This window comes from Mus musculus, chromosome 2 (assembly GCF_000001635.26).
Source record: "Mus musculus strain C57BL/6J chromosome 2, GRCm38.p6 C57BL/6J".
NCBI classification, from domain to species: Eukaryota; Metazoa; Chordata; class Mammalia; order Rodentia; family Muridae; genus Mus; species Mus musculus.
The window spans coordinates 180,137,422-180,149,305 of NC_000068.7; the positions used below are offsets into that span (position 1 = coordinate 180,137,422).

At 47.0% G+C, this 11,884-nt stretch overlaps 1 protein-coding gene across 3 annotated transcripts in view; it reads left to right on the forward strand.

Moving 5' to 3' along the window:
- Osbpl2 (oxysterol binding protein-like 2) overlaps nt 1-11,884 on the forward strand; it is a 46,365-nt gene that overhangs the window by 21,104 nt on the left and 13,377 nt on the right. For all 3 annotated transcript variants that reach the window (XM_030250794.1, NM_144500.4, XM_017317993.2), the window contains exons 3-7: nt 792-936; nt 3,684-3,759; nt 7,411-7,545; nt 7,668-7,765; nt 11,005-11,187. In XM_030250794.1, the coding sequence (XP_030106654.1) occupies nt 792-936; nt 3,684-3,759; nt 7,411-7,545; nt 7,668-7,765; nt 11,005-11,187 (637 nt within the window). The remainder of the gene's footprint in view (nt 1-791; nt 937-3,683; nt 3,760-7,410; nt 7,546-7,667; nt 7,766-11,004; nt 11,188-11,884) is intronic.

Below are 11,884 nucleotides of genomic sequence, written 5' to 3' on the forward strand. Positions count from 1 at the left end.
GAGTATCTGGGCATGGAGTGTCAGCCATTCACTGCTCAGCCCTGAGTGCTGGCTAGTCATATAGTGGACTTACCGAAATCTCAGAAGAAGACACTGAGCTCCTTGGCTTTTCCAAGGCTCAGTGAAATAATTTTCATTATTTCATGACCAAGACACATTGATTCTGTTTCACGTTGGTGTGTGCCTACAAGTGGAGTGTGCTGGAGAACAGCCTCAGTAGCCCTACAGACAGACCCAGGAGACCATGCCTACCACGAGCGACCACTGCAGATGCCTCCTCACCCACACATCCCCTAGACGTTCCCTCTCATCCAGGGACTCGGTGTAGCAGATACTACTCCAAACACCCCTGAGCTTTTGAATACGTTTCTCTTGATATTCCCCAAAGATGGCTTCAGCCTTATTGATGTTGAGGTGATTTCTGCCATCCTAGCAGACAACAGTGCTCCCACACAGCCCCTCTGTGTCCTGACACTGAGGTGGACCATCCTTTCACCGAGTAGGCAACAGAGATGATTATTCTGAGTGTACCACTTGAAAATAGTCTCATGGGGATGGTGGCACGTGATCCCAGCACTCAGGAGGCAGAGATGTGAGTTCAAGGTCAGACTGGTCTTACATAAAGAGTTCCAGACCAGGCAAGGCTACATAGTAAGGTCCTGCCTCAAAAAACAAAACCAAACAAAAGGTTTATAGATTTTTAGGCTTCTGTTTGTGTAGTTAGTCTTGAAGTAGGCTTCTTCATCTCCCAGGTCTAGAGAAGGTGACTGTTTTTTGCTTCTTTGTTACAGGCTTTGATTCTGATAATTCTTCTATAGGGGAATTTTCAGAGGCAAATAAAATTAGTGGGATGATTGACTTGGATACCAGCAAAAGTACTAGGAGTGGGAAAAATGGGGAGAAACCACAACAAGAGAATGGAATTCAAAAGCACAGGTACGCTGTCTTACATACGTTGTATCAAGGATCACCCCATATGTCCTATACAGTATCCCTTAGGTCTCAGGAGCTGAAGCACCCCTAGTTCCAAGGTAACTCTTTCAGGTCATCTAGCCACCAGATGTCCTATGAGACTTGATGCCTGTCTACTGGAGCATGGAGATCGGTGAAGGGCAGTGTTTGACCCATGAATCCCTTTCCATGAAGTGATAGTGCTGTTCCAGGATGGTTCACAGCCTGTACATAACATGATCCACAGCCCTCATTTACTAAATTGTAGACCCACCTGCCACTCCACAGGCACCAGGTTAATCCTGTTGTTCCTTCGTGTATTGCTGAGATATGTTTGACTGCTGGGCTAGCAGGACTAGTGACAGTTCTCTTGTGCCTTCTACATCTCACTGAGAAATGTTGACCGCTGGCCCTGTAGGGACTGTCAGAGTTTGGCTGCGGCAAAACCATGTACGTTTGTGTATCTAGACTACGTGGTCATCACAGAAGCTTCTCGATCTCGGGAAAAGCGCCCATGGGACATAGGCTTCCTGCTTTTATTCAAAAAGGTGTTCTTGGCCTCAGTGGACCCTCAGACTCTCTGCTGACCTAATGCATGGCCCACTTGTCTTCAAGGCAGGCTCCCTCTGTCTAAGGTGCTTAACCGTCTATTGCCCTACATCCACGTGCTTAGTGGGTGCAGGAGTACCTCACATGGGCTGTGAGGGCCCGTGTAAGGAAATTGTTCACTCTGTACCTCACCAGCTTCCTCCAAGTGTACGTCACCTTGTGACCAAACATCAGCTGCGAGTGTGGGATCTCTCCCTCATTCTGTTCCCCTCATCTGATGCTTTGGCTGCTAAATACACCTGGATCTTGAGGCTCTCTCGTGTCGACCCTGCGTCACGTGTGCTGCCTTCCCTCATTCTTCTTCCTAAGCACAGTGACACTTAATACACTGTTTGTGTCACCCTTGTTCTCTGCCTGAAGCTCCTGTAGCAGGGACTCATTCCTGTCCTCTCACCCCTGTCCCAAGCAGCTCTGAGTAGTGCTCCATTTGTCACTTCTGAAGTGAGGGCTCACATTTCCTTACCCCTGTACTCAGGCCTGTCTTCATTCACTCTACTGGCTCTGCCTCCCCTGGAGCCTCTTGTCTTGAGTTCTGCATCTAGACCTGTGTATACCGAAGTTCCTCCATACTGCTGTCTCAGCCTGGAGCCTTGCCATCCTCCTGCATGTCTTTTCTCTTGTTGATTCTTCCCATCTTCAGTTGGGTATTAGTTAGTTCCTACTGCTGTGATAAACATCACAGCCAAGACCAAACATATTCATGTGCTTGGGTATAAAAGGGTTTCTTTCGCTTGCAGGTTACAGTCCATCATCAAAGAAGCCATGGCAGGAACTGAAGTCGAGACCATGGAGGAGTGCTTTTTAACTGTTTTGCTCCCTTGACTTGTTCAGTTTGCTTCTTTTTTTTTTTTTTCCTGAGCTGAGGCCCACACCCAGCTAGGCAAGCACTCTACCACTGAGCTAAATCCCCAACCCCTCAGTTTGCTTTCTTACGTAACCCAGGACCATTTGCAAAGGAGTGCTGCTGCCTTCTGCTTCACAGTGAGCTTGGCCCTTCCACGTCCATTATTCAAGAAAATGCCTTGTAGACTTGCCTAGTAGCAATCAGATAGAGGTGTTTTTTCTCTACTGAGGTCCCTCTTCCCAGATAATCCTAGATTTTGTCAAGTTGACAAAAACTAGCACAGGGTGGATCCTTGGGGCCTGACCCTGACCCTTTATGGAGCTATATCTCCATTTCTGTGGCTCTCACAGTTTGCCATGTCCACAGCATTCCAGCTACTTTTGGCAGCCCTGGTACACAGTGCTCAGTAAACATTAGATTTCTTTCCTTTTCCATTTTGTTTCAGAGCTTTTCTCCTCCTTGTCTTGACTCAGTGAGCCTTTTTTGAGGTCTTACTTGACAAGACCCCAGCTATTACTCCCAGGATCACAATGCCCAATCAGGGCTCTCCGGTTCTACTTCAGAGAATTGTCCTTGGGAATTCCACAAGAAAAACTAGGCTGTCCTCTAAGGGCCCAGAGCAGTCATGTGTATCTTAGGGACATTCTGTGATGCCTTCTCTACACTCCTATGATGGGCCACATTCCTTCCTACAAGCTAGGCAGATCTCTACTGAGGCCTCTTCCCACACACGGAGACAGTGCTTACTGTAGCTTACAGTTCCTATGGAAGCTCTAGCCTTTCCCCAGGTAGCCAGAGCAGGACTTGTGGCTAAGGTGACTGCTGGGCCCTCGTTTAGTGGAAGTGGCCTGAGAAGGCGTGCACCTGGGGAAGCTCTTGACACATCTCACTCCTGTAGTCTCAGCTCTGCCCACCATCTCAGGCTGGGCAGAATACTCTAAAGTAAGAAGTAAGGATGTAAGCAAAGGGGTTTCTGTCTCATCGTCAGCCTTGCCCAGAGCTCAGGGAAGGACAGCAGTGACCTGGCCGCGGCAGGGTCGGTCCAGACTCCAAGGCCACCACAACCAATAACCATTCCTAGGAGGACTTAAAGCAGTGGTGCAGAAACCCTGTAGTGTCAGCTGTGACTTCACTTCTCTCCCATCAGGCCATTGCTTAGAGACTGATGTTTCAGTCTCAAGCTAGGATGACGACATTGAGTAGTCCTGTGAGAAATATGTCCTACCCCCTACATATTCCATTGGATAATAAATTCCTGTTGCTCTCAAATTCCTCTCAGGACAGCCCTTCCTGCTCCCATGTTCACCAGAAGCGACTTCAGTGTGTGGAGTATCCTGAAGAAATGCATTGGCTTGGTGAGTGCAGATAAGTCATGTGACACATGGAGTTTAGGTATTACTTCCCTGAGACTTATAGTGTTGGTATCTAAGAAAATATATGCTATATATTTATAATGATCATGAAATTGTGATAACAAGGCAGGAAAGGAACACATGCCTGAGGGGAAGGGAAACATTATTTAGGAACAGCAGAATGCAGCAGTTTTACAGTTAAGCAATTAAGCAGGCAGGAGGCATCCCATAAAGCCTTTTTCCTGGTGCTCCAAGATGGCTTAAACACCTTCTGCATGAGACCAGGTGGGGCCCTCGACATACTCTAGGCTATAAATAGCTTTTGTCCAATACTGCGGCTTTGTGTCAGGGAAATGGAGTGTCTAGTAGCCATTAACTTTCTATATGATCTTTGACTATTAGAGAGGCTAGTGTACTTGTACAGTCTCTAGCACATCTCATGCACAAACCAGCACTTGGCAACAAGAAACTCGATCCCAAGAGTCCAGATATTTCTGTTGCCAAATTTCAGGTGTTTCTGCCTGTGTTCTTTTAATGCCATCTTCCTGTTGTGATTACTTCTATACTGTATTCCCAGAGAAAACACTTTCTTCAGCCTTTTATTTTAAATCACTGTAGACAGATTGGAAGTAGATAGATTGGTGTGGAGTTGGCATTGGAAAGCTGGAAGAAGTTATAATTAGAGGTTCTCTTTTGGGTAGGATTACAGAAAAACTAGGAGCTCATTCAGAATTGCATAGTGTCCATATGCCTTCCTGGGGACGTTACCTTAATTGCTTGATTGTGTATCCTTGTTGCAGAGTTTTCTGATTTTCTCATGACTGATTGTACATGGGTCTGGGAGAATCCTGTAGGTTCATCAGTTTCATTTTTTATGTTTACAGGTTCCTTTTATGATTTTATTTCAAAATATGAGTCCAAAGTCAAATTCATTAAATATGTTAGTCTGTTTTCTGTTGCCTGTACTACAAGACCATAGACTGGCTAAACTTTAAAGGGAAGAGACTTATTCTATTTCCTGTGTCTGGAGTTACAAGACCAAGGGCATGTGTCTGGTGATGACTTCGGTGCTGGCAGAGTCCTGAGGTAGCATAAGACATACAGGGAGAGTTAGGGAAGGGCTTGCACAGCTGCGTGTCTGTGGGTCTCTCTCTCTTTTTCTTTTGTTGTTGTTTGTTTACAGTTCTAGGGATTGAGTCCAAAGCCTCAGAAGCATTCCACCACTGAGCTGTTTAGCCAGCCCTTGCCCTGTTGTATTATTACTATTTACATTTATTTCTGTTCACACATGTGCATGTGGAGGTCAGAGGATAGGTTGCAGGAATCAGTTCTCTTGTACAGCATACCTGCTGAATATCTCACCAGCCCCTGCCCTGCCTGCCCTATGTTAGCATACTACCCTAGTCAACCGTGGAGGCTCACTCCACCCAGTGATTTTACCTAATTCTAATGGCTTTCCAGAAGATTGGCATTAACACCATAGATGGATTAAGTGTCATCCTCTTAATTCTTCACAGTTAATTGGGATACTCTGACCACATTCAGAACATGACAGTCTCGGAAGCCCAGCTTCTTGTGCTTATCCCTCTCCACAAGTAACTGTCACCCATTGTCTTAGGGTTTCTATTCCTGCACAAACATCATGACCAAGAAGCAAGTTGGGGAGGAAAGGGTTTATTCAGCTTACACTTCCATACTGCTGTTCATCACCAAAGGAAGTTAGGACTGGAACTCAAGCAGGTCAGAAAGCAGGAGCTAATGCAGAAGCCATGGAGGGATGTTCTTTACTGGCTTGCTTCCCCTGGCTTGCTCAGCTTGCTGTCTTATAGAACCAAAACTACCAGCCCAGAGATGGCACCACCCACAAGGGGACCTCCCCTCTTGATCACCAATTGTGAAAATGCCTTACAGCTGGATCTCGGAGGCAGTTCCCCAACTGAATCTCCTTTCTCTGTGATAACTCCAGCCTGTGTCAAGTTGACACAAAACTAGCCAGGACACCCACCCATCCTGCCCCACACCCTGACATATATACATTTCCTCCCATGCTTTTAGAGAGGCAGTGGCTTTTTTTTTATCCCTCCGACGCCAGTGTCTAATGATCTTTTAACTACTTCAATTCCCTTTCTTAGTTGTTTTTCAGTTTAGTGGGATGATGTGCTGTTTTAGATATTAGACTATTTCTGACCAAAGCAGATCACAGTGACTAGCCCTATATGTATATTTGCTGAGGCTCAGAGCTGGGTGCCGAGACATGGCATTGCTGGATCAAAGGAGAAATGTGTTGGCATTTTGCTAGCCGTAGCCACGTCCTCTTTGTAGGCTATGGTACTATACCAAGCAGCAGAGATGGAGCCTGGCCTATGGAACCCAAGGCTGGGAGTTTAGAGCAGGTGAGCAGTGTGCGCCCAGCTAGCCTCTCTCTTGCTGGGTGTCTTCTGTGTTTCTGCTGCCTGCTGCTGACCTCTCTGACCTCTTGCACTATAGGTTGTAGGCTCAACTTCCCTTGCTTGTACAGGTATATGAAGCCTTGTCTTTTCTTACCTTTCTGCTATGGAGGCATCCCTATATTCCCAGATGTCTGAATGTCTCTCAGCTGGGTATGTAGTGTCTGAGAAGCCTGACTGACTCTGGCTCAGGATCTGTGAGTTCAGGCTTTCAGTGAACAAGGCCCTATCCTTTCCCAGAATGTTGTCTCCCAGGACCTGGTTGTCTTGCTGGTAACAGCTGAGTATTCTACCTCCCTCAGGGCACTCTATCAATCACTAGTGACATTTGGGACTGGTGAGAGCAGAGGAGGTCATTTTAGCCCCTCGTACAGAAAGCCTGCATAAAATGAAATGAAAATAATCATCATCCTAAGAGCCAAAGCTTGTAGTTTGTTCTTGTCCCTGGAGCACCTGAGCCTACCCTGTTATAACAGCTTCACTTTCTTCTGATAGTCCTTCTATCTTCTCTGTAAATGCCTTTCTGGAAGCTCAGCTCAGGAATAGCTCCTGAAGACTTTCGACCTCTATGCATGAACTCTGGAGGCAGGAGCTACAGCCTCACTTCTGTCCCTTTACAGACTCTGAAATAGCTTCCAGGCAAAGCCATATTAGAAGGGCTTGCCTGCCAAGTACCAGCCAGGTGCTTCCATGTTGTCCTAGCAGAGGCCATGGATGCTAAGGATAAGTTTGTTTTGTTTTGTTTTGTTTTTTTTCCAGACAGGGTTTCTCTATGTAGCCCTGGCTGTCCTGGAACTCACTCTGTAGACCAAGCTGGCCTTTAATTCAGAGATCCTCCTGCCTCTGCCTCCGAGTGCTGGGATTAAAGGCGTGCGTTATTACTGTCTGCCTGTCAAGGGCAAGTTTTAACAAAGGGAAACTTGGGGCTGATACCACTCATCTAGAATAGGTGAAGGGAGGGGAGGTGGCTGTCTTGGAGTTCCTGTGATCACTATGTTATTCAAATTGGGAGTGGCTCTCAGGGCCTGGGAGATAGAGAGCTGCCATGACTGCCACTCAGGAAACATTCCAAGTTGGGTAAGGTAAAAACCAAGCTCACCACAGATAGCTTGCCCATAGAGAGTTTCTAAGACCTTATCTGTATGGGAATTTGAGGCTCTGGGAAGTGATCCTTAGAACACTAGAGTAAAGTGGTTTATTCTTCTAGGAACTCTCCAAGATCACAATGCCAATTGCCTTCAATGAGCCACTGAGCTTCCTGCAGCGGATCACAGAGTACATGGAGCATGTGTACCTCATTCACAAAGCCTCAAGTCAGTCCCAGCCGCTGGAGAGAATGCAGGTGAGGACCCGTTACAGGGGCCCGAGTATGCTGCTTGGAGGGCTATCTAGAAGATGCCCTGTGGGAAGCAGCTTTGCTGTCTTGACTGAAGCAGTTCTGACCCACCCTTGAATTGTTTGCAGTCTGTCGCTGCCTTTGCGGTCTCAGCTGTGGCTTCCCAGTGGGAGAGAACTGGCAAACCCTTTAACCCACTCTTGGGAGAGACATATGAGTTGATCAGGTAAGGAGAGTTGATAATGTATCTTGCAGAAGGGTGAACAAGAAGAGCTCAGCTTTCTCTTCAGCATTGATTCCTCAAATTAGGATAGATGCTTCTTGGAGTTAGGAGCTACTGAAGTATTTGGAATGTTGTGGGTAAGAAGGTATTCACACACATAGAATGCTGGGTTTCTGATGGGATAGAACCCTGGTACTACGTGAAGGTCTGGCATACGATCTTGGCACAGTGGGCTCAAGGATAGAGGCCATGCTGTGTAGACTACTGGTGATGTATATGTATTACATGGTGGAGACAAGGGGGTCACTAGTGTTAGGCCAAAAGTGGAGTCAGAACTAATGAGTAGGACTGTGCTAGTTGTAGAAGCACTTTGATGAGAGTTCAATAACCAAAGAGAGGAGAGACTACCCAAGTCACTGTTCATTCCGTGTCTGTTTCGCAGGGTCTTAGGACAGAGCTAGCCTCACCTCAGGACTAGTCTGTGAGTGTTTGCTGAAATCCCTCTGAGTGGTTTCCTCTGGGTGGTGTCATGCCTCTTGGAACCCTGTAGAGCATGAGGTTGGCAGTGTGTGGTGGCTGGGGCAGACAGTAGCCAGTGCTCATGCACATGAGCAGTGTGTACCCTCCATTCTCATCCTTGGACCCAGCAGACCTCTGACCCTGGATGCTGAGTCCTAGTTCATACGGTTTGTGGTGAGCCTTTGGCTGGGCTGGGAGATTGTTGCTACCTACTTTGCCAATTTTGAGTCTTGGAGATGCTGCCATGGTAAACACTCCTAGTCACATGTCACCGACTCTGGTATGATTTTGCCTTAGTCTTGCCTGTGCCTCCAGAGACTAGTCACTGAATTTGCACAGTTCCTAGTGGGCTGATTTGTGCTCTTGAGGGTTATTCTTAGTGACCTTTTCTGTGCTGCATGTATGGCTGGTATAGTGTGCTCATGTCTCAGGAATGCAGAGAACATCAGGATAGTTTAGTAAGGAGATCTTCTCTGATGGGGAAGGAAGTAACTAGAAGGAATTAGATGAGGTCTTCTTGTTGGCTGGCATCATGATTATTTGCCACAGGCTGTGGAGCTGCAGGAGGGAGGGCCAGCACCTGCCATCCTGCTCTGAGATCCTTTCTGTAGAGAGGAGTTCTGCCGTGACATTCTGCCACTGGCCTGGAATCAGCGTCAGCTGGTAATCTGTGGAATTCATTAAATGGAGCTTGTTGGTGTTTTAGCCATGATAATGATCTGTACAGAACATGGCAAGGCTGGAAGTAAAAATCAGATACAGCCCATCAAAGAAAATTGATATCAGCATCTTAGTAGATTTTCTTCTGTGTGAGGTGTTAATTGATGACTTTTTCATTGTATCATAAACATTTTCCTTAGCTAGGAATGGTGGCACATGCCTTTAATATTAGCACTCAAGAGGCAGAGGCAGGCTGATCTCTCTCAGCTCAAGAGCAAGTTCTGTAGTTCAAAAGCTACAGAGCGAGTTCCAGGACAGCCAGGCTTACACAGAGAAACCCTAGCTTGGAAAGTAAAAAATAAGTTATAATCTTATGTGTGTGAATGTTTTGGCTACATGCATGTCTATGCACACTCTCTTGAGAGGCTACAAGATGGTGTCAGATTCCCTTAAACTGGAGTTAGTGATGGTTGTGACCTGCCATGTGAGTGCGGGAAATTAGACCTGGGTCTTCTGTAGAAGTAGCCACTGAGCTTATCAAATCTCCAGCCTCCAAATGTCACTTTTAAGGATGTGGCTTTGTCTGAGGCAGTGAAGTGTTTCCTTCATTTGTCTAGACTCTTCTGAGCAGGAATTGCCATTGCTGGCCACCTGTGAGCCCATCACATACAAGATGTGAGGTCCAAACCTTGTTTAGCTTAAAATGTCTTGAAAAGGATAAGATAGGAGCCAAGCAGTGGTGGTGCAGCCTTTAATCCTAAGTCTTGGAAGGCAGGGGACAGGCAGGTAAATCTGAGTTTGAGGCCAGCCTGGTCTGCAGAGTGAGTTCTAGGACAGCCAGGGCTACACAGAGAAATCCTATCTCAAAAACCAAAAATAAAAAGAAGGGGAAAAAAGTGGAGGAGAAAGAGGAGGAGGAGAGAAATAAGATAGAAGGAGAACATTTCTGGGTGATGGCGGCTCATACCTCTACATTCTAGCTCTAGCCAGCTTAGGTAGAAGGATTACAAGCTCCAGGCTGGCTTGGGTTACATAGTATGGACCTGTCTCAACATAAAGAAAGCAGCAGCAGCTGTGTGGATGTGGAGAGAATAGGAATAGCCCGAGGTGCGGATATCAGACAGAAGCTTAGCCTGACTTGGGATTTAATTCATAGGCTGAACCGACGTTTCCGAGGCTGCCAGGAAAACTCCCTCACAATATGTTCCTCTCCAGGCCTGCTTGTTGGTGTCTCCACAGAGATTCCCTGACACTAAGTGGCCCTACTCCACAGTTCTGCACAGACCAGGCTGTGTACACCGTCTTTCATCCCTTCATATCCCTCTTGAACAGCTAAAAATACACTTGCTTTTCTTAGACAAGTATTCATTTTGTAGATTACATACCTTGGCAGGCAACCTTTTAAAATCTAATTTTTCAACTTTCCTTCCTCTGTAATGATTGGGAATTCTGATTCCAGCTAAGTTAGTAATTATGTGGTTTAGCTTTTATAATTCCTAATGACTACAACTGTAGGTGTATTCATAGTTCCGGAACAATTAAAAACTGACATTTTTATTGAATAAGGGAGTCTGCTAAAATCCTATTTCCTGGCCAGGAATATTCTGGGATCTAAGACGTTTCATCATAGAAGTCTTGGGAGCCTGTACAAAAGGCTGGACAGGAGCACCCATAGGCTTTTGAGTCCGTTGGGCTTACTGGCATTTAGGAGTCCCTGGGATTGAGATTAGTCTGCATCTGAGGCCTGCCTGGCTGATGGCTAAAAGGTTGAGGTACCAATGGGATGAGCAGTGGGACAGACAGAGGCTCCCTTTCAGGAGAGCTTGTGTGGTAGTGGGCAGGTGTACTCCAGAGTGACGGTACACAGCCAGATGAGCCATCTAAGAGGTGGTTGCTGAGTGTTTCTGCTTCCTGTCAGAACTGGAGGCTTCTGGGCCCAAATCCTATATCAGTATCTAAGGGAGGGCAGACCATGCCAGCTGGTGGGTAAGTGGATGACCCTTTGCTATGGCTACCATTAATGTGACTTTTTCTCTTCCCCCTTTTCTCATTTTTGGATCTAGGGAAGACTTAGGGTTCAGATTTATATCTGAGCAGGTCAGTCACCACCCTCCTATTAGCGCATTTTATTCAGAAGGTCTCAATCAAGACTTCAGGTTCCACGGTTCCATCTACCCAAAGCTGAAGTTCTGGGGCAAGAGTGTGGAGGCGGAGCCCCGGGGGACCATCACACTGGAGCTGCTCAAGTGAGTGACAGGTGCAGGCGAGGGCCAGCATGCCCTGCACTGACTGTGAGGACGTTATGGCTTCCACTTCTCAGAGGGCTTCCTTCTGGGGAGATCCCGACCTTGTGTGGGCTGAGAGCCTTTCTGCCAGCGGCACTTCTGCTAGGCTTCCTGGTGGGGAGAGTTCCTGTGTCCACTGAGGTGGATGAGTCACATCTCCTCCCACGCACTGATCGGAGCCGCTCACCTTAACCATCAGTTACTGCTTTATGACAACCCCAGACCCAACAGCTTAGCTTAGCACTTTATTTCTAGGCCATGCCTAAGATAGGCTAGCTCCAGGTCAGCAAGAACTTCACTCTTGGCCATAGACTCCCTCTCCGGGGCTGTTCAGAGTTGGATACTCTGCTTCCTTAGGCCACATATACCTGCTTGCTGATGCTCACTCAGGCATGTGTGTTTGTACATACAAAGCTGAGTGCCTGCAGGTGAGGACCACTAGCGGTCCCTCTTAGAGGCTGTCCAGCCCAGCTGCCGTCGGAGAAACTGTCAGTAGCAAGTCTTCAGCATATGCTAGAGCTTGAAGCCCAGTGCACCCTGCAGAGCCCAGGGCTTCAGTTGTTGCTGTGGTTCTTCAGTATGAGCCTGTTGTGAGGGAGTCTCTGTAGATTTTTATCTCTACTGGCCAGTTGCCAGACCATTTTAGGAGCCTAGGGAC